This window comes from Hemiscyllium ocellatum, chromosome 25 (genome assembly GCF_020745735.1).
Source record: "Hemiscyllium ocellatum isolate sHemOce1 chromosome 25, sHemOce1.pat.X.cur, whole genome shotgun sequence".
Lineage (NCBI taxonomy): Eukaryota > Metazoa > Chordata > Chondrichthyes > Orectolobiformes > Hemiscylliidae > Hemiscyllium > Hemiscyllium ocellatum.
The window spans coordinates 34,686,727-34,714,004 of record NC_083425.1 but is presented as its reverse complement, the minus strand read 5'-3'; the positions used below and the strand labels follow the sequence as shown (position 1 = coordinate 34,714,004).

Below are 27,278 nucleotides of genomic sequence, written 5' to 3'. Positions count from 1 at the left end.
ATCGATGATTCAAACATCTCAGCAAGAGGCCCAGCAATCACTTCTCTAGCTTCCCACAGAGTACAAGGGTACACCTGATTGTATCCTGGGGATTTATCCACCTTTATGCGTTTCAAGACATCCAGCACTTCCTCCTCTGTAATATGGACATTTTGCAAGATGTCACCATCTATTTCACTACTTTCTATATCTTCCATATCCTTTTCCACTGCTCACTGGGAGATGAAAGTCATAATATGAAGTGAAGAAAGTCTTAAATGAGATATCCCACATTTTGAAACTGTGGCCTTCTGGTTCTAGGTTCTGGTTCTAGAAACATGTATTCAACATCTACTCTCTCAAACTACTCCAATTGTTACAGGTTTCTATTAGATCACATATCTTTCTTCTGATCCAATCTGTACAGGCAAAACATGCTTAACCTTTCCTCACAAGACATCTCCATAATCCAAGCAAACAACCCAATGTATCTCCTCCGAACTGTTTGCAGTGCAGTAATGATCCTCCAGGCTAAGGTAATCAAGGATGGACATGGCATTCTCGGTGTGATTCACTAATGTCCTGTGCAGCTGTAGCAAGTATTCCATACTGTTACACTCCATTCTCTTGCAGTCAAGGCCAACCATTTCATTTGCGTTCTTAATTACTTACAGTGATGGCATGGGACATTTTATGCTTTATGTACTGAGATACTCAGCTCCCTCTGTACTGCAGATTTTTGAATTCTCTATCCATTCACCTATTTGGCTTTTCTATTCTTTGTCAGTGAACAAGCTCATATTTTTCCATATTATTGTCCAATCAATTAACAGTTGTATCCTCCACCTCACATCTGCCATAAGCACCCTTTCTTCTTCATCTTAATTTTCATGTTTTCTGTCTTTCAGAAGCTCCGCATTTTTTAAATGATCTTTCCCATTGTGAAAATGTACTTTGACAGATACTAAACTCTCCTTTAAACGTAACCCATTTTTAAGCTTCAACCTTTCTGCTAAACTCTGATTTGAATTCACGAGGATCAGAACGAGCCTTATCCCATCCTTGCTCACTTGCTTCTGCATGGCACTGGTGAAGTAAGCAATGCTTGGGCTCATGTCCCTGCAGCTTGTTCACTCAGTTTGTTTTTGCTTTCTTTCCTTCTTTTCTCTTTCTCTTACTGACCTTTGAGGGAGAGGAAAGTGGCTTTGTTAGGGTTTGGAGCCTGGTGGCAGCCGATGAGCCCAGAGAAGGACTCTGGCGGATAGCGGCAAGGCGGCTAGTAAGACCAGACTGGGACACAGCAGCGGTGTCGAGGAGGTGGCTAGTAGAGAGACAAGCACTGGCATCAGCTGCTAGCCCAGCAGAGGGGGACGCCAGCAAGGTAGGCCCCCAGCAGCAAAAGCTTGAGGAACGGTGACTTTGTCATTAGTTGGGGTGGTGGCAGTAGAAGGGTTATGGACTCTCTTCAAACTATACCACTTTAAAAATTATTCCTGTACTATACAAATTGGCGCCAGAAAGCTTTTCACTGTATTTTACTGTAAAATACGCATGACAATAAAATAATCTTTCATCAAAATTACCATCATTCATTTATCGTCCATGATGGCCCCAGCAGTAAGATTTGTGAGAAAGTTTATTCCAGTCTCACGTGTTCTGTACCACTGCATCATTCCTTTTTCAAATTAGGATTCACTCAAGATTAACCCGACGTATTCTGAATCAAGGTGCTTTGGCCAAATGAGCTTAAACAAATTATGTTGCTAATTCATCAATGAGAATATTATTGCAGGCAAAGGTAGGCCTTTCTCATGTCTGAAACATTTAAGATCAGAAAAAGAGCAGTTCATTCAGCGTGTTCAGAATGCTCTACTTACGATCTGTATCTCAATGGCACTTCATATTTTGCCCACGTTCCATGATGATTTACGTAGTTAAACATTAAACAGGTTGAAATATAAATTTAAACACAAGAACACATATCAATAAGAAACATTTCCAAATTCTTCTATTGAGAAAACAATCTCAGTTTCAAATGAATCCTTGATATTGGCCTTACTGGATCCCAATCTTCAACAACAAATCTGAACCGAAGGAAATATGCCCTTGAAAAATTACTTGAGTCTAAAAGTCATGGTTGGATATCAATGGATGAACATATAACGTGTTATTTTGAGATTCTCAAGCCAGGTATTTTGTTGAAGACATTAAGCCATCACAAATAAAAACACACATGTAAAATCAGTAGGCAGTAGAATATCATATGAGCACAATGCAGGAGGTTTTCAGACATTCCATTTGTTGAGAACAGAAGAGTAGAACTCCAAAAACAGACCAACAACTGCCCCACTCTTGCAGATGGAATAAATGTCCCTATCTTCTCCAGAGTTTCCCACAGGGTGCCTAATGATATCCATATACTTTTATTTTTAATTCATTCATAGGAGGTGGGAGTTGCAGGCTGAGAGAGCATTTATTGCCCATCTTTAGTTGCTTTTGAGAAAGTGGAGGTGAGCTGCTTTCTTGAACCACTGCAGTCCATTTGCCCACATGCAGATCCCAATTAGTTTTCTATCCATTCCGGGCAGCACCAGCAGTTCTGTGCATACATTGTTCAGTATTGGCTGAGTGGGAAACTTGTGGATCCTGGAGGAAACAGTGTCCCTGTACCATCCATAAAAACAGAGCAGTTACCTCAGGGAACCAAAGCAGGAGAAAGTGCTTCAATGTTTGCTTCAGCTCTGACAGAACTGGGAAACAATGAGATGTCTACCTTATTTTTGACAACCTCAAGTTTTTTTTTCCCACGCCTGTGTGAGGAATGTAGAATCAACATTATCAGTTTGCTTCTTGATAAAAAGAGACATGAAGTCTTGGACTCACCAGGACTCCAACAGTGCTAGATCAAAAGCATCATGTCTGCTTTTAGCAATGTCTGAATTCTGTACTGCCAATTCATTATTTATCTAAATGCTTCATGATTTTAAAGAAAGAAAATTCTAATAGCTGAAGGGCTAATAAGAGGAGTTGTGATGTAGTGGTTATGTCACTGGACTAGACATCCAGAACCCAGGATAATAGGATCATGGTTTCAAATCACAACATGGCTGATGGTGAAATGTGAAATTACAAGCTCGGCTAATGGTGACCAAGTAATCACTGTTGTAAATACCCACATTGTTCACTTAATGTCATTCAGGGAAGAAAACAGGTCACCCTACTTGTGACGCCAGGCCCACAGCAATATGTTGACATTTGACTACTCTCTGAGCAATTACGATAGGCAGTAAATGCTGGCGCAGCCAGTGATGCTCACCTCCCATGAGCAAAGACAGAAAAGCAGCTCATTTAAAATGATTCATTCATTCCAGGAGCGAAAAGAGTAAGAACATTTTTATGCAACGTGCACTTAACACTTCAAAGGGTGGTGGATACAGATTCAATAATAACTTTCAAGAGGGAAATCGACAAGTACTGAAGGAGGAATAAATTGAATGGATATAGGAAAACTGCATGAGAGTGAAACAAACTCTTCAAAGATTGCTCTTTCATGGGTTGAATGGCCTTCTTCCGTACTGAACAATTCTTCGAAAAAGTTGAAGTTCCTTTTTTGCCAGGAAACTAGAAACAACTTTTAATGAAAAGCAGGAGAGCATAAGAATGAGAGCAAGAGAAGATCATCTGGTCTGCTGGGCCTGGTCTGCCACTAAATAGGAATTTGAACAATTGTGAACTTCCAACTCCACTTTCCTGCTGGCTCTTCTTATCCCCCATTTCTCTGACAGAGCAATATACTGTCTGTCCCAGCTTTAAATGTTTTCACCAAAGGAGTTTCCACAACCATCTTGGCTGTTAATTCCAAAGATTCAGAACATTCTAAATGATTTCATTCCTGCCCTTTCAAGTCCTAAATGACCAGCCCTTTATCCTGGGGCTGTGCCCTCTTGTTTTAGATTCCCCGACCAAATCACATGGCTCCCAATTGCTACCCGAAAGTCTATTTATATCATTACCCAGAAGACCATTCCAGACTTCATCCTTCTGACTGCATGACCCTAAATACTCACCAATAAACACTGAATGAAGTGGAATCTCAAATGCAAATAACATGCCATTAATGAACTTTGAATGTAGACACCGTTGCAATGTGGAACATTGTTTTACCCAACTGATGAAGAATTGGAAACGTTTAAACAGAGTGACTGGTAAATTGCAGAACCAGCAGGCATCAATGCTGCAAGTGCACACACTGAATTACAAATAAAGCCTTGAAGTTAATGCCAGTTCTTTTCAGTATGCAGCACAGAGATATGAATGCAAAACACAACAAATTGACAAAAGTGGTAATTTAACATGCAAATACTAATGAGAAATCCCACAATTTTCTCACACATCCCAGGGTTGAGGGAGGCTTTATTCGGAAATTTGGCTGAATCACATCTGGGTTAAGCTACAACTAAACACATTTATTAATAAAATGGCCTAAAAGAGAACATGAAGACCTGAAAATATTACAACTGGTATTTGTACCAAGGAGGTCAACATAGCAATGTACCACATAGAATGGGTCTCTTCAGTGGATTCACTTAAACCAATCATGTGCATTATCCACTTAATGCCCATTTGCAACAAGCATTTGGGTGCAAAGATCAATGGCTTATTGAGGCTAAGAGTATATAAAGTGCCAGCTCTGGACCTGGGCTTTATAGGTAAAAACAATGACTGCAGATGCTAGAAACCAGATTTTGGATTAGTGGTGCTGGAAGACCCCACAGTTCAGGCAGCATCTGGATGCTGCCTGAACTGCTGTGCTCTTCCAGCACCACTAATCCAAATCCTGGGCTTTATAGTCAACTGTTCTGAACACTTGATGCCAATTCATGCTGATGCCAGTGCAGTCACTGGCAACACAGCACAGTAGTAATAGAAAATAGCAATCTTGCACTGAGTAAAGATCAACTTGACCCAAACTACTGTGTGCATGCAGATTATGAAACAGCACGGGACTGATACGCCACTTAAAACATGCATTCCTTCTAACTTTCTTACCCAGAAGACAATGGTGGTCATGTATATGGAAATTTGTGGAAGTGGGAAAAGTTTTATTGGTGTGTCATATTTCAAGTGCAAGTTTGGCCAAACAGAATGGAGCATGTTAAACATTCAAGAGGCGGATTTTTGATTAACCACAGCACTGCCAAATTTTGTTTTCACTCTGATGAGCAAAACAGGTAAAAAGGTCAACCTAAATAAACTGTTGGTTAAATCCTTAGTCATTTTTTTATTTCATAATGTGTGTGAGAGAATATGCCCTATTTTTACCATGACATACTAAACATAAATAAAATAGAACCTAGAAGAGCATCCTGTGTTCAGTAAATCTGATTACAGCACACACCTGACTGTCGAGTTGTACCACCACAGTTGCCTCGAACAAATGGAGCCTGAAACGCATAAACACAGTCACCTTCACCAATTACATTCAAGTCTTCCTCATCAGAGAAGGAACGTTCAAATCCATTTGTGTAAAGCTCCGTCAAAATGATCTAGAAAGATAATAAAGATAATTCAATATGGTTTGAGGAGCATGTTTTAAAGCAGTAAATGTCTTCCTTGAATTTGTTGGGGAAAGGTAGCATCATTTATAATGCACTAGTTTCTGAACATTTGGCGTCAATGATTATGTTCTGATTGGTCACCTCGAGTGCGAGAGTGGCAAGTTAATAAAGAAATGGCAAATGCAATGAATAAGTAGTTTTCTTCTGTCTTCACAATAGAGGATATGAGAATAATTACAGTTCTGCCTATAATTTAAGAGGTTAAAAAGAAGAGGAGGCATTTGGTGAAATTATAATCACTAAGAAAGCAGTACTGAGCTAACTAATGAAGTTACAGGCTGATAAATCTCTGGGTCCTGACAGACCTACTCCGAGGGTTTAAGATGCATCCGTGTTAATTTCACTACATTTGTTAGATTCTAGAAAGATTCCATTGAACTGAAAAGTTACAAATATTACCTCTCTATTCAAGGAGGGAGGGAGACAGCATACCAGAAACTATAGGCTAGTTAGCATGACACCTGTTATGGCCCTAGAATTGACCATTGAGATTATTGAGATTAGAACTGGACACTTGGAAAAACTCAAGGTAATTGGGAGGAATCAGCATGGTTTTTTTTAAAGGAAAATCACGTTTAAATAATATTTTTTGGAATTCTTTGAAGCAGCAACGTACTCTGTGAATAAATGCTGAAGTACTAGGCAGCCCACAAGCCATTTGTCAGGGTTCCACAAAAAGGTTAATTTGCAAAGTGAAAGCTCAAGGTACACATGGTAACTTGCCAGCATGGATAGATGATTAGCTGGCTGGCTGGCAGGAAACAGAGAGGATATATAAATGAATATTTTTCAGATTGGCAGAATGTGGAAAGTAGGAACCCATTTGGGTCTGTGCCGATTCCTTAACCTTTTACAAATTATATCAATAACCTAGGACAGCATGGTAGCTCAGTGATTAGCATTGTTGCTTTACCATGCCAGGCACCTCAGCTCGATTCCACCCTTGGACAACCGCCTGTGTGGAATTTGCACTTTCTCCCTGTGCCTCTGTGGGTTTCCTTCCACAGCCCAAAGACCATAAATCATAGGAGCAGAAATGTGGCTACACATCCCATAGAGTCTGCTCTGCCATTCAATCACAGCTGATAAGGTTCTTGTCCCCATTCTCCCGCTTTCTCCTTGAAACCCTTGATACTCAAGAACCTATTTATCTCAGTCTTAAATACGCTCAATGATTTGGCCTCCAAAGCCTTCTGTGGCAATGAATTCCATAGACTCACCACTCTCTGGCTGAAGAAGTTTCTCCTTACATCTGTTCTAAAATGTCTTCCCTTTACTTGATAGCTATACCCTCAGGTCCTAGCCTCTCCTACCAATAGAAACATCTTTGCGACATCCACTCTGTCCAGGCCATTCAATATTCTGTAAGTTTCAATTAGATCCCCTCTCAGCCTTCTAAACTCCATTATGTATAGACCCAGAGATCTCAAACGTTCCTCATGTGCTAACCTTTTCATTCCTGGGACTATTCTCGTGAAGCTCCTCTGAACATACTCCAGGACCAGTATATCCTCTCTGAGATACAGAACCAAAGATTGTGCTCAATACTCCAAATGTGAGCCTCAGAAGTACATCCCTGCTTTTATAGTCAAGTCCTCTCAAAATAAATGCCATTATTGCATTTGTCTTCCTAACTAATGACTCAACCTGCAAGTTTAGATTAGATTAGATTCCCTACAGTGTGGAAACAGGCCCATCGGCCCATCAAATCCACACCGACCCTCCAAAGAGCACCCCATCCAGACCCATTCCCCTACATTTACCCCTGACTAATGCACCTAACACTACGGGCAATTTAGAATGGCCAATTCACCTAACCTGCACATCTTTGGACTGTGGGAGGAAACCAGAGCACCCTGAGGAAACCCACGCAGATACAGGGAGAATGTGCAAACTCCACATCGACAGGGCCTGGTGCTATGAGGCAGCAGTGCTAACCACTGAGCCACCGTACTGCCCCTCAAGAGAATCCTGGACCAGAATGCACAAGTCTCTTTGCACTTCAGACTTCTGAATTTTCTGCCCATTTAGAAAATAGTCCATGCCTCTATTCTTCCTCCCAAGGTGCATGACCTCACACCTTCCCCATATTGTACTCCATCTGCCACTTCTTTGTCCACTCTCCTAACCTGTCCAAATACTTCTGCAGCCACCTCACCTCCTCAATGCTACCTGTCCCTCTAACTATCTGTTTATTAACTGTAAACTTAGCCAGAGTGCCCTCAGTTCCCTCATTTAGATCGTCAATGTATAAAATGAAAAGTTGTGGTCCCAACATTGAACCTTGCAGAACACTACTGGTCACCGGCTGCTGTCCTGAGAAAAGTCCTTTTATCCCCACTCTGCTTCCTGCCAGACAGCCAAGCTTCTATCCATGCTAGCACCTTGCTTCTAACACCATGGGCCCTTATCTTACTCAGTAGTCTCCTGTGCAGCACCTTGTCAAAGACCTTCTTGAAGTCCAGGTAGATAACATCCATTGGCTCTTCTTGGTCAAACCTGCTCATTACTTCCTCAAAGAATTCTAGCAGATTTGTCAGGCATGCCCTCCCCTTGATGAAACCAAGCTGACTTTACACTTCCAAGTCAGAAATCCCATCCTTCACAATGGATTCCAGGAACTTACCTACAACTAAAATTAGACTAATTGATCTGTAATTTTCTGTCTTTTGACTCACTCCCTTTTAAAAAAGGGGTGTCACATTATTGATTTTTAAGTCCTCTGGGACTCTGCTTGACTCTAGCAAATTCCTAAAGATCACTAATGCCTCCACTATCTCTTCTACTATCTCCCTTAGCACTCTGGGGTGTAGTCCATCTGGTCCAGGTGATTTATCCACCTTCAGGCCATTTAGTTTTTCCAACACCTTCTCCTTGGTGATGGGCACCATAGTCCACTTCTGCCTCTCTTTTGCCCTTTATATATCTAAAGAAACTCTTACAGCTTCCTTTATATTACTGGCTAGCTTATCCTCATATTTAATCCTCTCCCTCTTTATCTCTATCTTTGTTGTCCTTTGTTGTTCTTTGTAAGTTGCCCAATCCTCTGCTTTCCCACTGTCCTTCGCCACATTATATGCGTTCTCTTTTGCTTTCATGCTGTCCCTGACTTCCCTAGTCAGCCATGGTTCGCTCAATATCCCTGTACCATTGTCTTTTTCCTGAGGATGAATCTCTGCTGTGTCTCCTGAATTACTCCCAGAAACTCCTGCCATTGCTGTTCCACTGTCTTTCCTGCTAGGCTCCTCTGCCAGTCAATTCTACTCAGCTCCTTCCTCATGCCTCTCCAGTTGCTTTTATTCAGCTGTAATACCGTTACCTCTGATTCTATCTTCTCCCTCTCAAACGGCAGAGGGTTCCTTCACCTTAAGCTCCCTTATCAAGTTTGCCTCATTGCACAACGCTAAATCCAGTAGTGCCTGTTCCCTAGTGGACTCCACCATAAGCTCCTCCAAAAAGCCATCTCTTGACATTCCACAAACTCCTTTCCTTGCAACTCACTACCAATCTGATTTTCCCAGTCCACCCACATATTGAAATCCCCCACGATCACCATAACCTTTTGACTTTCCTACATATCTTTTCTATCTCATGGTGCCCAGCTCCTGACTACTGTTTGGAGGTCTGTACATAACTCCAACTGTGTTTCTTTTACCTTTGCAGTCACTCAATTCTACCCACATACAAATATGTGCAGATTAGGTAGATTGATCATGCTAAATTGCCCATAGTGTCTAAGGGTGTGCAGGCTTAAACATGGGAAATGCAGGGCTTCATGGATAGGGTGGGGGAGATGGGCGTCAGGATCAGATGCGGTTCGGAAGGTCGTTATGGACTTGATGGATTCTATATCTTAGTTGAAAAGTGTGGTGCTGGAAAAGAACAGCAGGTCTGGCAGAATCTGAGGAGCAGGAGAGTCAATGTTTCAGGCATAAGTCCTTCTTCAAGAATGGGGTGGGTGGGGCTGAGAGATAAATAGGAGGGTGGGGGTGGGGCTGAGGGGGTGAAGGCAGCTGGGAAGGTGGTAGGTAGATATAGGTTGCGATTGATGGTGATAGGTAGGAAGGGAGAGTGGAACAGATGGGTGGGAAGCAAGATGGACAGGTAGCACAGTTCAAGAAGATGGTGCCAAGTTGGAGTGTTGGATCTGGGATGAGGTGGGGGGAGGGAAGATGAGAACGCTGGTGAAATCGACATTGATGCTGTGTGGTTGGAGGGTCCCAAGGCAGTAAGTTCAAATATGAGGCACATGATTGCTAACTTTGGAAACAACACAAAAATAAATAGGAAACTATGTTATGAAGATGTCATAATAAGGATGCAGACCCAAGTAGATAGTTTAAGCGAGTTTGCAAAAATCTGACAAGTGGAGTATAATCTGGGAAAAAGTAAAATTGCTCACTTTGGAGGAACGAACAAATAAAGAGTATTGTATAAAGAGTGAATGACTAAAGAATTCTGAGGTGCAGAGAAATCTAGATCTCTAGTTTATGAGTCATGAAAAGTTAGTATGTGGGTACAAGTGATTTAAAAAAGCCAACGGAATGTTATCCATTATTATGAGAATACAGTAATTCAATATAAAAGTAGGGATGTAGTATTTCAATCATTAGAGTCTGAGCATTGGCGAGACCACATCCCAAATACTGTATATAGTTTTGATTTCCTTACTGAAGGAAGAAATATAAATGCATTGGAGCTGGTTGAGAGGAGTTTTATTGATGCAGAGAAAGAGATTATTTTCTGAGGAAAGAATGGACAGACTGGGTGAGATTTCACTCGAGGTTTGAAGAATGAGGGGTTCCTTGATGGAAGTGTGCAAGCTTCTTAATTGTCTTGATAAGGTAGACAGGGAAGGGATCAACTCTTCTCTTCTCAAGAACAAATGAAACACTTTGGTATTCCAAGAACTAAGAGCTCAAACCACATATTCTCATTAAATAAATCCAAATCTGTGCCAACCTTCTCTTTGGCAGAGAGTGGAGGAATTTAAGTTAAGCCTTAGATTGATTGCCTTCATTAGTCAGAACATTGAGTACAGGAGTTAGGATGAGGTGTTACAACTGTACAGGACACTGGTAGGGCCACATTTAGAGTACTGCATACATTTGTGGTCACCCTGCTAGAGGAAGAATTATTTAACTGGAAAGGGTGCAAAAAAGATTGGCAAGGATGTTACTGAGATTGGAGTGTTTGAGTTATAAGGAAAGGTTAGAATGTTTCTCCCCTGGAACATACAAGGCTGAGGGGTGACCTTACAGGGGTTTATAAAATCATGAGGGGCAAGGCAAGGATAAGGTGAATAGCCAAAGTCTTTTCACCAGGGTAAATGAGTCCAAAACTAGAGGGCATAGGTTTAAGGTGAAGGGTAGGGAAAAGATTTAAAAGGGACCTGACGGGTATTAGAGTGATTTGGGCCAAATGCAGGCAAATGGAAGTAGTTCAGTTAAGGAAACATGGTAGGCATGGACGAGGTAGGCCGAAGGGCCTATTACCATGCTGCATACCTCTATGACTCTATGCTTACTCTTGTCGATGAGTCCAGAACTGGGACTACTTTAAAATTACAGGTCACCCTTTTAGGACAGACACAAAGGTTCTGCAACTTTGGAACTCTCTGCCAACGTCTCTCTGAGCTCCTTACGTGCACAGTCACTCCAATGCTCTGCACAGCATGCTGGTGACAGTATGGACTCCCGGTTCTGGAGTCACTGCCTCTCACGGGCCTTGAAGGCCCATGCAGCTGCTAAGAAAATCAGAGGGAATGCTGCTGTCTGACTCAGAAAACAGTGAAGGTGGGAATTACTGAATACTTTTCAGGTAGGGGTTCAAGGCTGAAGATTCTTGTTTGGCAAAAGAATCAAATGTTAATAATGGATAGACGTGAATGTGGAATTTGGAGCACACACGATCTTATAGCAGAACAGGTTTCAAGGGCTGAGTGGCCAACTTCTGTTCATATTTCATATGTACATATGTATGTAGGGGCCCTTCAGCAGATATTAATATCATTTGACATTACCATAGTTGTATTCCTTCTCATTCATGAGCAGAGATTATGTCCAATGTTAATTCCCCCATATTCCATAAATACTTCTCTAATATGGCAATCAGGACCAATAGGAGATGTATGGTTTTTGAACCGCAGAATATGAAGAGTTAAGTGCTTTTTTTAAACAATGATTATCAAACCATGACACCTTGCTTTCAGTCATTCATTCTGATTATCTGTATCACTGCAACAGAAAACTCAGTTGCACAAAACAGAACAGCAAATCTGATACACAACTCTTCATCCTTCCCACTCAGACTGATAAACAATGAGATCTAGCCAGTAATTTATCTACTTCTCTATTCCATTCTTTCATATCTCAGATATTCTTCCTTTCTCTTTCAATGACACCCATTTATACTTCAAGAAATTTTCCCATAGCCCTTGTTACCAGTTGTCCCTCAGTAAAACATCGCTGTTCAGGGAATTTTATTGGGTTATTATTGGAATGCTCTTAAAAAATTTGGCTATCCTGATATCAAACTGCTGTGTCACATATAGATTTAAAAAAACAGCATAACAATGTAATGGAAGCAGAGAAAACTCTTCAAATGCTGTAAAAACAACAGGACATCATAAAAGATGGCAGCATTGTGGAAAGGGAGTATTAGCAGCACCATTTAAGATGCCCCTGTTTTATAACATTCCACATTGTTAGCTGTGCCTTAAACTGCCTGGGATTTCAAGTCTGGAATTTCCTTCTAATCTTTTATGTCTCTCTCTCATCCTCTACAATACTCTTTAAAATTTATTTCTTCGATCAAGCTTTTGGACACTTTTCTTAAAATCTCCTTATGCAGCCCTCAGACAATTCTCTTTTGTGATCAGCATTCCAGAGTTTTGCCTTGAATACCTTATACTGTTAATGCTGCTGTATAAATGCAAGTCGTGGCAAAAACTCAAAAACTAGCAACAAACATGCTTTCTTTGCATTTTTTGTTAATTCCCCACTAGTAAAATGTTGCAAGAAATCAGCAATTTTGTTATTAACATCACCCCCTACTCATCAACAGTCTGCCTGAACCACGAAGGTTCAGGTTCAGTTCCAGCAGGCCCAGTTTTAGACCTTAATACAAACATTGATGTGAAAATGGAATATCGGAGGAAAGTAAGTCCTACTGGCATCACGTTGCCATTTGAACCTCAGCAAACTGGAAATCAATGAGGACAGAAATTCAGAAGTGACAGAATACTTTTTACTTGTCTGGGTGAGGGCAGCTGCAACAACAGGCAAGAGGCTTTTCACCACCTAAGACAATGCAGTTCACTTGATCCATACCTCACCCACACCAGGCTAAATGTTCACACTCTGCACCAGCATTATACCAAGTCTGCAGTGCATACTGCAGGTTGCACCACAGCAACTTGCTGAACTTTCTTTGGCACAATCTCCTTAACCCATAATCTCCAACGTCCAGCAGTCAGCCATCAACGCGAGAAGTTATCACTGCTGGAGTTCCTTAGCTCCAAGCTTCTTCTTGATTGCTAGGACGTCCATCATTTGCAGCCAAGTGGAGTAGTAATTTACTCCCAAGCCATTCAATAGCAATCCAGCAATACTTTTTTTCCTATTGATATTTTGTCCTTCATTGTAAGGGTTTCCAGCTCCTCTGTTCATCAATTTTTCACAATGACATGGCTGAACCAGGAGCAGTGAAGTGTAACTGGGCTTTGTTCCCACAGCTCAGTGACAACAGTGCAGCTGAATGTGCCACCCCGATTCCAACTTTTTTCTTTCAATACGGCAAGACAATTGCAATAACATCACAGCTATAATCTGAGATGATCTGTAGTTGGCTTATGTGTGAAAGTAAGATTTAATTATCTGATGTAGTAATTGAGATTCTGCTTGTGAAATTCTATTCACGGAGGTATATTAAAATAGATTAATGCAGCATAATAAAAGGATTAACATAATTAAGGCAATAATTCACTACATCATGCTCAGATTTTATTTGTACCTGATCTGGTGTTATGTTCCCTTCATCGGCCACCATTTTTCGAAGTATAGCAACATTTCCAAGAAGTGGGACTGCCAGGCCTATTCTCAAGTACTTTTGATGCTTAGACTGGAAAACCAAGGTTACACTCAAGGCCCTAGAAATAAACAGAAATAATACATGAGGTAAACTAATTGTCAGCATAAACCAGAGTAAAGTAGTGTTTAATTGGGAGTTGTAAGATGAATTTGATGGGTTTGGCTTTCACTTCACCCAGTAGTATCACATTACATGCAAGAGATTGATGAGACAAAAGTTTTAATTCAGTCCCTTTCAGACTGAATATTTTGCAATTTCTCAATACCTGACAGCCCTTTGTTTTTCTTTGATCAGCATTAATGGAATCTTAAATTCTCTCAAGTTAAAAGATAATCCTACTGTTTATCAACATTCCCCAGCCCTTTCCGATCAACAGCCATTCTCCAAACTTTTTTCCCCTCCTATGTTGCTCACAGCATTAGCGAGGAGATCAACTGCAATGCAGAATGTTTCTCAAACTGAGGTTCAAAGTTTTGTAAAAATAGCAGCACCATGTCAATTTACATCAGATGTCTAGTAACTGTCACCATCTATAATTGCAGAACACAGAAGTTCTACACTGTCTTAACAAGAAAAACTAATGCAAAGCACATAAAAATATTTTAAACTGAGCCATTAACACAAGAATACCACGTGGAAGATATGAAAATGTAAGTGCAAATAATATTGCCAGCAAGACATTCTGACAAGTCCACTGTTTGAGGAGAAAACAGAGTTGACCATCAGAGGTCAGAGATAGCTAGAATGTATTCATGTGTAACACAAAATAGTCAAGAAAAGAGAATGCACTTCTTGAAAAGCGGAAGTATTATATCAAAGAACGCACCATTGAATCACTCAAAACATCTACATACGACAAGTAGGCTTGAAGGAGAGGCATTCCAGGATATAGGCACATGAACACAAAAGCCATCGCTTCAGGTTGACAAGAATGTGAAGAAAATTGTGGGAAGCCCACATAAAACAATTAATAATACCATAGTTATGCGAGTAGGCAGTTCTGAGTTCTATACCACAGGAATTATATTGAGGTGATAAAGGGGTTACATCATAGCTTTTCCACAAAATACGAGTGGTGCTTTGAAAATTGGATATTTAGAAGAGTAGATTGTTGGCTTATATACATTATCGTTCAAAATTAGGAAAAATAATGAGACACAGAAGATAGAATCATTAGCTGCAGTCTGTTGCCAGTATTTGAAGAATGAAAGCCTCAGATTCCAAGATTAAAGACAAAAAAAAGGTTTAGAACTGAGAAGAGAAGAAACATCTTTATTCAGAGAGAATTGTAAAAATGTGGAGTTCACTTCTAGGGCAATTGTTGAGGCAGAAGTTATGTCAACATTCTCTGTAAAATTAGATAATGAGCTTTATGGGATTGAAGGGATATAGGAACAGAATGGATGGCATCAACTGTTCACTCACATGCAAGATAAGCACCAACGGCTGAATTTTATCAGGGTTTTAGAGAGTTGTCTCTTGTAATTCTCCACAGTTCACCTCATTATGGATGTACCAGGGTTCTATGGTGCCTCTCTCATCCTATCCTGCATTCACTAATGGTGGAAGTACTCACAACTGCCGAGTCTGTCCAGAGTTTCTACCGTCAGCATGTGGTTAATATCACTGCCAGCCTCGGACAGCCCTTCACAATACAACTAATGACAGGGAGATGAAAAAGAACTGCTTCTGAATGCAAATGCATGGCACAAACAGATTCTCATTGGAAATATAAAATCTCACAATGTTAATCTATTGCTACTTTACACCCTGCTACCCTCCCCCCACCCCCTCACCATCTGATCAACTATGATTGTAACTATGAAGCTATAGGTGCTACCTTCCTTAGACCCATACTATGTCCAAACTGATGCAAGGAAAATAACCTCATGCCTATTAGAGCATAACATCTTCTCATTGCTCAGGATTGGCCATGTTCCATCCTCTTAAGACAATGCCAACTGATGAATAACCAGTCCTCTGACTGCACTTTGTGAAGCTCTCGACTGTATTACCAGTAATCCTCTAACAGTGTGCACTGGACCATGGGGCTGACAGTGGCTCACTCCTCAGACTGTAATGATATGGAACCATTAGTCTGACCACCCTAGCTGTCCAACGAACCATGAACATGTCAGCATGGAAAAAGGTCATTTGGCCCAACAAGTCCACACCGACCCTTTAAAGAGTAACTCACCCAGACCCATTCCCCTACCCTGTTACTCTACATTTTCCCTGACAAATGCACCTAACCTACATATCCCTGAATACTAAAGGCAATTTACCATGGCTAATTCCCTTAACGTGCACATCTTTGGACTGTGGGCGGAAACTCACGCAGACACGAAGAGAATGTGAAAGCACCACACAAATAGTCGCCCAAGGCTAGAATCAAACCTGGGTCTCTTGTGCTGTGAGGCAGCAGTGCTAACCAGTGAGCCACCATGCTAAAAGGCAAGGCACGATGGAAATAAAGAGAGTTCTGAATGAGGGGGCAAAGCAGATGTATTGTAAGCATTCAAGTAGGTGAAAAGTCAATGAGCACTCAGGGAGCAAGCTAAGAACCCTGGGATGCAACCTTGTCCAAACTATGAGATGGGAGTCCGTCCTTGCCCACAAAGTGACAATGCAACATGCTGGTGCTCTCAAAAGTATCGATGTAGAATGCTAAGAGTTGAAGAGGTGCCACAATGCTGTGGTGAGGCTGGTCACTGTCCAATGCCAACCTCTGTGGAGGAAGGGTGCAGGTGATTGAGTGCCTCCTGCAATGTTGTGCAATGCTCGTCAAGCTGGAGGCACAAAGGAGTAACAGCAAGCTGGAGATCTTAGGGAGTCACTCTGCCGTTCATGTCAGCAATTACTGCCATCTAGTTTCTCTCCACTGCTCGGAAGAGTAGCAAACTGCATATAAATGAAGCAAGAACAGGTAATGCTGAGATGCAAATTGGCCCCCCACTGTTCCTTCATGATATTTTCATGTGGCCATTCAAAACTAGGTTGTAAACTCAAATGTTTTGTCTCAACGTCGAGAATATAATTTTCCCAATCTCACCATATTTTCCCATTGCCCATATTGTTCATGGGGACTAAGAAAATTCCACCCCAAATAACTAAAAGACTTGTTTCCAGGAGACCTTTTCATTTAACTATCACCGATTGATAACCAGGGTATTTAATGTAGGGTTACTGAAAGCTGCAAGTAAACATTGCTGTTGTTATACATTATGCATTTTTGATTTGAAGGCAAAGGAAACCTTTTTTTGTCAGAGAACAACAAATCAAGCCTCTGCTTATATCCTCACCAGTAGTTAGCTACATACTATTTCACACTCTGTTGTCAAGCTTGATGTTAAATGATTTAGAAACCTGCAATGAAAATAAAACTTCCAGCAACATTTGATGTTTCCTGTTCGATGGGGTGGTGCACGGGCAGAGCTTCTTCTCCTCCCAAGATCAGCATTAAGTCCATACCAGCCTGGACTGAGGTCGCCACTTGGGTCACTGCAGTCTCAGCCTTATGGAGGAATGCTCAACACTGTAGCAGCAAGGTCAGTGACTTGCTCCATTCCATAACGCCATAAGGTATTGGCAAGGAATTAGGCCATTTGATCCATCTAATTTGCCCTACCATTCGATCACGGTTGATATGTTTCCCAGTCTGATTCTGCAGCCTGCTCCCTGTACCCCTTGACCCACTAACCAACAAACTATCTCGGTCTGTCCTAAATACATTCCACCAGTGTAAGCGTCACCATCTTCTCTCTGATACCTACATTCACTATATATCCACCCACACCAAGGCGTGTTCCATCTCTTTCATTAACGCCAGCAACATCTCCCCTCACTTGCTCTCACTCACCTCAAACCCTGGGCACTGAGGGAACTGGATCAATTCCATAAACAGGATCCCAAGCTTGGCTCTTAAATACAAATAGACTTCTGAGTGTGCACCTACATTTACAATGAAGTGTCAGCTGTGCAACCCAAGTGACCTGAGAAATTATTCTTCCCACCAGTTGCACAGTAAATGGCAACTCCCAACTGGCAATGCTGCTTTTGATGTCCAGCTAGACTTTAATAATGGTGGCAACACTGCTAGGAGGCCTTGCCAATGGTAGGTACTTCTGCTTCTGATGAGAGGGCAGATGGAATGAGTGCAGCATTCTAGAGGCAAGATGCATCGTTAATGAGGGGAGTTTCAGGGAAAACTTGCTCAAGCTCACAGAGAGAAGCACTTCATGAAACACAACAAAACTGACACTTGGTCAATTTCAGATAAAATTCAGCCTGAGTCGACAGAGTATTTGGTCCATAACCATATTGGTTACTTACTTCTGCAATTGAAGTGCTGTAACTTTATAACCACACTATGAGAATTTCTGCTTCCACCAACATTTCAGGCAATGTGTCCTAGACCCCCACCACCCCTGATTAAAAATAAATTCACATTTTGATTATCCTGTTCCTTTAAATCTAAGCTGGTAAATTGGTGATGCCATGATTATAAAACGCCTCATTTAACTTGAATTGAATCTGGGTCCTGCAGTTCAGAGTTTAAGACACACACAAGATTTAACTGTACTACTAATGGCTGCATCATTAAAAAAAAATTCATCAGTCAGACATTAAGGTAATTCAAGTTTACAAACAGGATTGAGTAATGAACCAATTGATTGGATTCTTCTATTGCCAATCATAAGACTGTTTCCCATGTCCACAAGAGCAATCAAAGACTGAGTACTCAGAGATTTAAAGTAATTGACTAATATGGGACCCCATGTTTGAGAGACAGATGGGTTTAAATGATAGATGGGATCAATATGTTCATCCATAACTTAATTGTAAATTCCTCATTAATCATGTTGGGCAACTGAAGATGCCAAATAGATTTTCCTAATTAAATATTTTCTGCCAAATTTACTGCAATGTTTCTGACCTCATATCCTTCCTGTTAAATTTTCATGGACTGTACACAATTAAAATAATGTTTTGTCCAGCTAAATTGTGCTGGTAAACGAGGTGGAAATGTGTCGTGCTCCATTTTCTTGAGCTAGTCTCCATACTGTGTCAGTAGCATGTGACTCAAACAAGAAACCCAAAGCTGACCTGCAACCAGGCTGTTGCTTTCCAAATGTGTGAGCTGCTGATGGAGGTGCCCCAAGCACCTGTTGGGATGCACCCTTTTGAGAAGCACAAATATCTGGAATATGCTTTCTTCAGGAAACCAACGTCAAAACTCTCAAACTGGACTGGAATGGGAAACATGGACAAAGGAGTTGGAAAATAGAGAATGGGGGGTGGACTAAAGCTGGGGAAACAAGTGCACACTCCTACCTCTCCTGGCTCCACTGAAAGATTTTCATCAAAATCTGCATTAGAAAATAAACTGGTTTCAGTTGGTGAACACAGGAACAAAGGTAGAAACGGAGCAGATCAGAAACCTTCCCTGCTCCTTGGTGTCCAATATGTTTGGGTCCTAAATTAAGTGTGAGTGCTCACATTTCGAGAAGAACTAAGGCCTTCCATGGGTGGCTACCAGCAATGCAGAAAAATCAGACAAATTAATTTCAAGTCTGAAATGCTTCACACAGCCGTCATGCATAAGGTAAATTGGAGTCTTGTTGTACCTGTTCCACTCTCAGAAAATAGACAAAAGATCCAATTCCTGTCCATATCTGTCTGCCTTTAACTTCAGTACATGAAGAAGCAATTGGTTTTATACAATACATTGAGAACTCTGAACATAAGACTGTGAGCAGAAGAGTTCGTATTGAAAATTCAATTTCCCAAATATAAAAACAACGGGGAGGGGGAAAATCAAAGGGGGAAGAAGAACATTTTATTTTAATTTTTACACATTAACAATCAATGGAGGTCAGAGAATTTAAGACACAGCATTAAATGCTGTCCTTAAATTGTTCAATCAGCAAAAGTCTGAAAACAATGGATTAAATAAAGAAAAGGTGAACTCAGTATAAACCACTTAAAAAATTGTTTAGCATTTTGTAAGTGCTGCTGCTGCTGTATAATCTCCAAGTGCAATGCCTCACTAAAAGATCATAATGTGTGGAAGACATGGGAAACATTCACCTGGATCAAGAATTCAATAAGAGAGAGAAACAGGACTGGTACACTGGAATTCGACAAGAAGGTAATATATATCTATTTACTTCTCTTCCAGCAATATCTGCAAACAAGAAAAAGCTCATCCATTCTGTCTGTCCAAGCAACAAGTGGAACAGATGAGAATCTGAATTGCATCTAAACACCACATTCAGCAACACAAGTCAAGTAACACCGAGCCAAATGAAACCACTTTAATTGCAAACGCAGTAGATTGCACTGTCGAATCAATCCATCTCACCCATTTGTTTTCCTAAAACTGCGGAAAACTGAGAAAAATGGTTTGTTTTATCGTCCAGCACAACGTCTGAAGTTTGTCCGAGTACAGAACGGGGTCAATGATGGACTCCAGCCTGAAACATGATCTATCCTTAATTGTTCGTCATGAAAAAGGGGAATGCAATAGAAAATGATGCAAGCGTAACCTCTTATACCCTACAATACAACTATCAATTTGTACGTGTACATGGAAAACTCCTTAAGGACATACTCTTACAGGGCCATGAACAACATGGATTATGGAGAGGTTTGTGATGGAATCATGTGACGAGTTTGTCGAGGACTATTTCCACAGCAGGAGCAACTCGCTGCATCTTTTATGCATTTGCCGAGCAGTGGATGAGTTTCTCACTGTGAGTTGTCTTTTAAAAGGGGATTACAGCTTGTTAAATACCACAACACGCCTCATCATATCCACTTCCTTATTTTGCCAAGCACTTGAGACATTGAGAATTCTCGACACAGGGGCAGATTGTGTTTGCTGCCTCTTCCAAAGGATTCTATGTCAGACACCAGGTCCCAACGTTTTGGGGCATGCTCTGTGGGTGCCAGCCATGCTCTCCCCATAACCACAGGCATGGACCCAGTACCAGCCTCCAAGAACCCTCATAGCACATCTCCAATCCATTCACTGTACAATTCGACACATCAAAAATAAAGCTCAGGCTGAATCAGCAACGATCATTATCATGCTGCAGCAAGAACACTGAGCAGTTAGGGGCACACACTCAGCTCATGACTGGACAAGGCTGCAGCTTCAGGCTATTTGCTTGCTCTCCTAGCACACACTGCTCTGAGCCAACCTGGATGCCCACAGCATCCCTGCCTTGCCTTGCCTTTTTGCACTTTGCCCTCAGCCCCAAGTACGAGGCTCTCAGGACTGCAGAATTACTTTGCCAGTTCGCACAGACACAAAGCCAAGATCTTGTCAGCATTCCTCAGTGAATGAAGGGAAATTGCTTTCACTCAGTAAGCCAAGGGCAGCCTCCAGTATCAGACCAGGGTTTAAACCCCATCAGATAACCATGCAAGGTAGTCAGAGTCAGGATGCTGGCTACACAAGGGTCAAGAGCTGAATGTGCAGCAGCTCAACAACTGTCACAATTCTTTCTGCCCTACTGAGTCTAGCTTTGTCCCAGAATGAGAGAGGTGCTAGCCCCTCCTTGTTTGTAAGGAGGACTTTGCAGGGTCGATAGAGCTATTTCTGCCATTGTCTTTTCCTGTGCCTAGGTGAATGCCAGATGATCCGTCCAGTTTCATTTCTTTGAGACTTTGTAGCAATTGGTGCAACTAAATGGCTGGCTAAGCCATATCAGAGGGCAACTGAGAGTCAACCACAATGATGTTGATCTGGAGTTACATGTAGGCCAGACCAGGTGAAGATAGCAGATTTCCTTCTCTGAAGAACATTAATGAACCAGATGGGTTTTTCCAGTAATTATCAATGATTTCATGGTCATCAGCAGATTCTTAATACTAGATTTTTTTATTGAATTCAAATTTCACCATCTGCTGTGGCAGGATTTGAACTTGGGTGTCCAGAACATTATCCGGATCTCTGGATTAATAGCCTAGCAATAATACCACTGGGCCATCGCCTTCCCGAGTGGAGCACCAAACCTCCCTCATCTTCCATGTCCAGGGCAAATGTCATGAAATGTACAGACCTACTCCAGATTGACAATGCCTGTAGTTTAAAGATGGCGCTGGTGCAGTGATGCCAGTTATTTCCAGGATATCCTGGTCATGGCAAGCTAAGATGAGGCTTGAATCAGACCAGAGGAATCCCACAGAGCCTGGGTAGATAGTAATGAGGTGAGTTTTAAAAGGACACGGCCAGAAAGCCTCATGGTGAGTAGGTTTCCAAAAAACTCAATGCAACTGGCACATATCCAGCTCTAAGTCTCCACGCCTCAACTTTTTAAATTTCTTACTTTCATTTTTGATACAGAAGTAGCAAGGTCTGTTATGTCAGGAGGAGAAATCCCTTTGTCGAATCCCCTCATACAAAACTAGTGTGAAAAACTGATAAAGTATTGCAAGAACAGTTTCCAATGCTAGGTGAAGTTAGCATTAGAGTGGAATACCAGGAACCATTGTATTACTTGCTATTGGGAGGTGAGTACAATGTGCCCAGGTTTGAAGAGATTGGTTTAAGTAAATGAGATGAAACTGGGCTTATTTCGTTACAATAGTGACGAAGAGAGTGCGTATGAAATTGAGGAAGTGTGAAGAGAGCAAGGAAGATCAAATGATAAAAAGGCCAATATCAAGATAAAGGACAGCGAACTATCAACATTTTTAAAAACTAGATCAATACCTTTATGTACACCTTGATGAACAAGTAAAAAGTATTATACAGAACACAAAAATAGGGACAATTAAGAAGCCACATCCATTTTGTGCCACGCCCAATTTGATAGTTCACTGTTCAGATTTGGAGTTTGTCAGCAAAAGGTAAATAAAGGTTGATTGAGGATAGTACCTACCCATTGGCCATCAGTGAGGACTTCTTTGCTAAAATAGCCAAAGAAAATGTGTTCAATAAGATGGATGTATCAAATCATAATTGGTTATCAAAAGTAGATAAAGATATTGAAGAATTGAGGAAAAGTTGACAAGTGTCTTTCAGGTTGAGAAATGATCCAACATCCCTTTCATTTCATTGTCAAATACAAAACCCCATGGTGACAAATATATGGTTATTGTTTGAAGTAGAAGGGAAGTGTACTGATATTGACAGCAGATAGATAAATGTTGGGCCTATGCTAAGTGCCAGAACTATGGAGAGTTTGGAATGGGAAATACAATTTAAGAGTTTTGAGAAGTGTTGGTGTCAGGTACTGATGCACAGTTCGTGTCTGAAGAGTTCAAAGTATTTCTGAGAAAGAATGAAGTTAAATACACACTAATACTCATCCTAATCCTGTGACGCAACAGCAAATGGTGCTGCAGATAAAACTGAACAGATTGTGAAGAGGTCTTTGCAGACATATTTGCTGATAACAAGATGGGCAGTAATTTACATGTTTCCAACGAACTAGTGTCTACTACATTTTACTTTAATTTTAGCAAAAAGAGCAATGCCTATACTGAAATGTTAATTCTGCTTTCTCTCCACAGATACTGTCAGCCCTTCTGATTTTTTACAACAATTTCTGTTTTTGTTGCCCAGATTTGTAGTCTGTGAGGCTTAAATGGGAAGGTACAGGATGGTATCAGAGATTTTAGGTAGACTAATTTCCTCAGGTTGTAGTACCAGTACATCACAACTGGTAGTTTGTATGAGGAATGAACTGCCTAGGGAAGTGGTAGGTGCAGGTAGTTACAACATTTAAAAGATGTTGGAAAGGTACATGAATAACAAACTTTTGGAGGGATATGGGCCAAATGCAGGCAAGTGGGACTAGTTTAGTTTGGGAAACCTGGTCAACATGGACGAGTTGGACTGAAGGGTCTGCTTCTGTACTGTTTGACTCTATGACTCTATGACATTGTGGGCGGTACAGAAATCTTTCCTTGAACTGAGCAGGCTAGTTGGGAAACATCGACTTTACAAAGCAATTTGACTTAATGTGATAACCCATCACTGATTACATTCTCACACCTTATTAATATATCTCCACTAACCACAGACTATATCTTAGGTCTTCACCCTGAGAAAAGTCCATCTGAATATTCACTATTAAAAAAGTGTATTATTTGTTTGAAAATACAAAATGCAATAATTCAACTTGCATAATCTTTGAATATTGTGCTATTCTAAAAGAAGAGAACCACTGAAAGTATAACATGACATATAATGGTTGGCGCCTAGTGGCACATTACTGTCTCCTTTAAAGTTATTTGCTCCAAAGTGCTCTCTTCATTTGCCACTGTGAATGAATAGGGAGAGAAAGTAAAATCAGAATAGGCTTTAAAGTGTAGATAATGATATTCCCATGGTCCTGCCGCCCTTCCTCGAGGTAATGGAGCCTATGGATTAGCTGTCTTTTAAATTTATCCTAATCCATTCCGGCTTCCATCCCAAAATGCTGAGAACATTTTCTCCGAATAACTTTGTTTATCTCTCTATTCAGCTGTCTGCCCAATCAAAATATTTTAGCCATTTGCCTCTGAGGGTTATAAAAGAAAGCTTGCAATTTACAAAGCACATTATCATATCTTTCAGAGGAACATCCCAAAGCATTTAATGTGGAATGAGTTTCTTTGAAATGTATTAACGTCTGCAATGTAGGTGCTCACAAACTTTCTTCAGTGATTTTCTGGTTGTGACTTTCTTTGAAAATGTTTCTACCTTTCCTCTCATTGATCTTTCCCACTTGCCCTGAAGTGCAGCATTCTTCTTCAAAGCAGTCTGCAATAGCTCAATAGCTAAGTTTTTTTCTTTTCTGTGTAACTAGCTTCAAACCCATTTCGAATGAATGGCTACAAACCGAACTTTGGGATTCGATCCATGTAACTCACAAAACAAAGTTCCCACTTGAGTGAAGAAAATGCCTTATGACTGCATACGGGAAGTATAGCTTAAAAAGAACTGACCAAGGTTTCTAGATGCAGAAACCTATGGGCCGATTTTACGGAGTCACAGAGACTCTGGGAACTTTAAAAATTGGCAGATGTTACACCCCCATTTCCAACAATTGCAATTTTCACCAGTAGAGCAGGAATGAGGGTGAGACATGTGGGAAACCTGAACTCTTCAGAACTATTTTAACTCAGTGATGAGTTTGAACCAATCCAATTTTCACTTAAGTAGGGGTATTTACTCCAGCCTGTCACTACTGTAAGGGTTGCACATTTTCAGAGAGTTCATAAATGCTCTTGAAAGGGGAATAAAGACTGTATAACCACTAAATTTCACAAATCTTCTCAAAACTTGCTGACCACTAATGTGTTAAATTATTTAATTGGCAAGCCCTTTAGAAACTGAAAACGAAAACTGCTTTACGCAGTAAAACTGTTTCTGTGAAAGTTGAAAAGACTGAGTAAAACTGTTCCAGACCTAACCCTAGAACATAGAACATAGAACAATACAACGCAGAACAGGCTCTTCGGCTCTCAATGTTGCGCCAACCTGTGAACTATTCTCAGCTCATCCCCATACACTATCCCAAAATCATCCATGTGCTTACCTAAGGATTGTCTAAATCTCCCTAATGTGTCTGAGCTGACTACATTAGCAGGGAGAGCATTCCACGCCCTTACCACTCTGCGTAAAGAACCTGCCTCTGACATCTATCTTAAATCTATCACCCCTCAATTTGTAGCTATGCCCTCTCATACAAGCTGACACTATCATCCTAGGAAAAAGTCTTTCACTGTCTACTCTATCCAATCCTCTGATCATCTTGTATGTCTCTATCAAATCTCTCCTTAGCCTTCTTCTTTCCAATGAGAACAGATTTAAGTCTCTCAGCCATTCCTCATAAGATCTTCTCTCCAGACCAGGCAACATCCTGGTAAATCTCCTCTGCACCATTTCCAATGTTTCCACATCCTTCTTGTAATGGGGCAACCAGAACTGTACACAATATTCTGAGTGTGGCCGCACCAGCGTTTTGTATAGTTGCAGCATGATATCGCGGTTCCGGAACTCAACCCTTCTACCAATGAAACCTAACACACCGTATGCCTTCTTAACAGCACTATTAACCTGGATGGCAACTTTCAAGGATCCAAGATCCCTCTGCACATCCACACTATCAAGAGTCTTTCCATTGACCCAGTACTCTGCCTTCCTGTTATTCTTCCCAAAGTGCATCACCTCACATTTGGCTGCATGGAACTCCATTTTCCACCTCTCAGCCCAATTCTGCAGTTTATCCAAGTCCCCCTACAATCTGTAACATTCTTCCAATCTGTCCACTACTCCACCGACTTTAGTGTCATCTGCAAATTTACTAATCCATCCACCTATGCCTGCGTCTAAGTCATTTATCAAAATGACAAACAGCCATGGTCCCAAAACAGACCATCGTAGCACACCACTAGTAACTGGAATCCAGACTGAATATTTTCCATCAACCACCACTCGCTGGTTTCTTTCAGAAAGCCAGTTTCTAATCCACTCCAAGTGTTCCAGTGTTTTCAACAGCTGTATGCACGGTCAATTTGACCAAAACTTTTTCTACTGTGGTAGATTTGGTAGGAAAGAATATGCCAAATACCAGCACTTAAAGTATAAGTGTGGGCTAGGGTTGCAAGGATTATGGATAATTAGGAATTAGTAAAAGACTAATTGCCCTGAAAGATTGTAGTGAAGATCTTAAAGTTCTGAAGGACAGATGGACAATGGCTGTGATCAAGAGTCAGGCTGTTGGTAGCAGAGTGTGAATTTTTAGATTAGACTTACAGTGTGGAAACAGGCCCTTCGTCCCAACAAGTCCACACCGACCCGCCGAAGCGCAACCCACCCATACCCCTACATTTACCCCTTACCTAACACTACGGGCAATTTAGCTTGGCCAATTCACCTGACCCGCACATCTTTGGACTGTGGGAGGAAACCGGAGCACCCGGAGAAAACCCACGCAGACACGGGGAGAACGTGCAAACTCCACACAGTCAGTCGCCTGAGTCGGGAATTGAACCCGGGTCTACAGGCGCTGTGAGGCAGCAGTGCTAACCACTGTGCCACCGTGCTGCCCACAATTTGTAGATTAAGAAGTATGCGTCAGAATGTTTTGGACTGTAAAAGAGGTGAAACTCAAAGCATCAGTAAAGGAGACTTTGCTGAGGTTGAAGTGCAGTTGAAGCAAGTGAGGAGACAAATGGTATTTCCCAGGGCCAAGAAAGTCATCTTCATGGTTGGTGGAATGTGAAAATTTAAAAAAAAAGAAACTTCATATGGAAGTCGGAAATTAGCACTTTATAAATATTGAATGTATAAATTTTGAACATTTTTGCACACAAATAATTGTTAGAGATTCCACGAAGTGAATTCAGATGCATCTTATTTCTGTTCCAAAGGTTATGACTGAGAACACACGACTTGAAAACGCAGCAGAATCAATTTCCAAAAGAACTTTCAAATCACATTTGGATGTTTTTGAAGTGAAATAATTTGCATGGCTCAGACAAATAAGCTGAGGCATGAGACAAAATTGAACAGCTTTCACAGAATCAGGAGAGGCACAAAAGGCTGAATGGTTCCCTACTGTGTTGTAAGATTCAGTGATTCTATCT

The 27,278-nt window shown here is 41.1% G+C and overlaps 1 protein-coding gene across 1 annotated transcript in view; it reads right to left on the bottom strand.

The window, feature by feature from the left end:
* Positions 1-27,278, bottom strand: part of usp43a (ubiquitin specific peptidase 43a) — a 438,498-nt gene that overhangs the window by 145,692 nt on the left and 265,528 nt on the right. Inside the window, exons 5-6 of the mRNA XM_060844205.1 lie at positions 13,611-13,746; positions 5,378-5,525 (exon numbers count right to left, since the gene is read on the bottom strand). Coding sequence (XP_060700188.1) covers positions 5,378-5,525; positions 13,611-13,746 — 284 coding nt within the window. The remainder of the gene's footprint in view (positions 1-5,377; positions 5,526-13,610; positions 13,747-27,278) is intronic.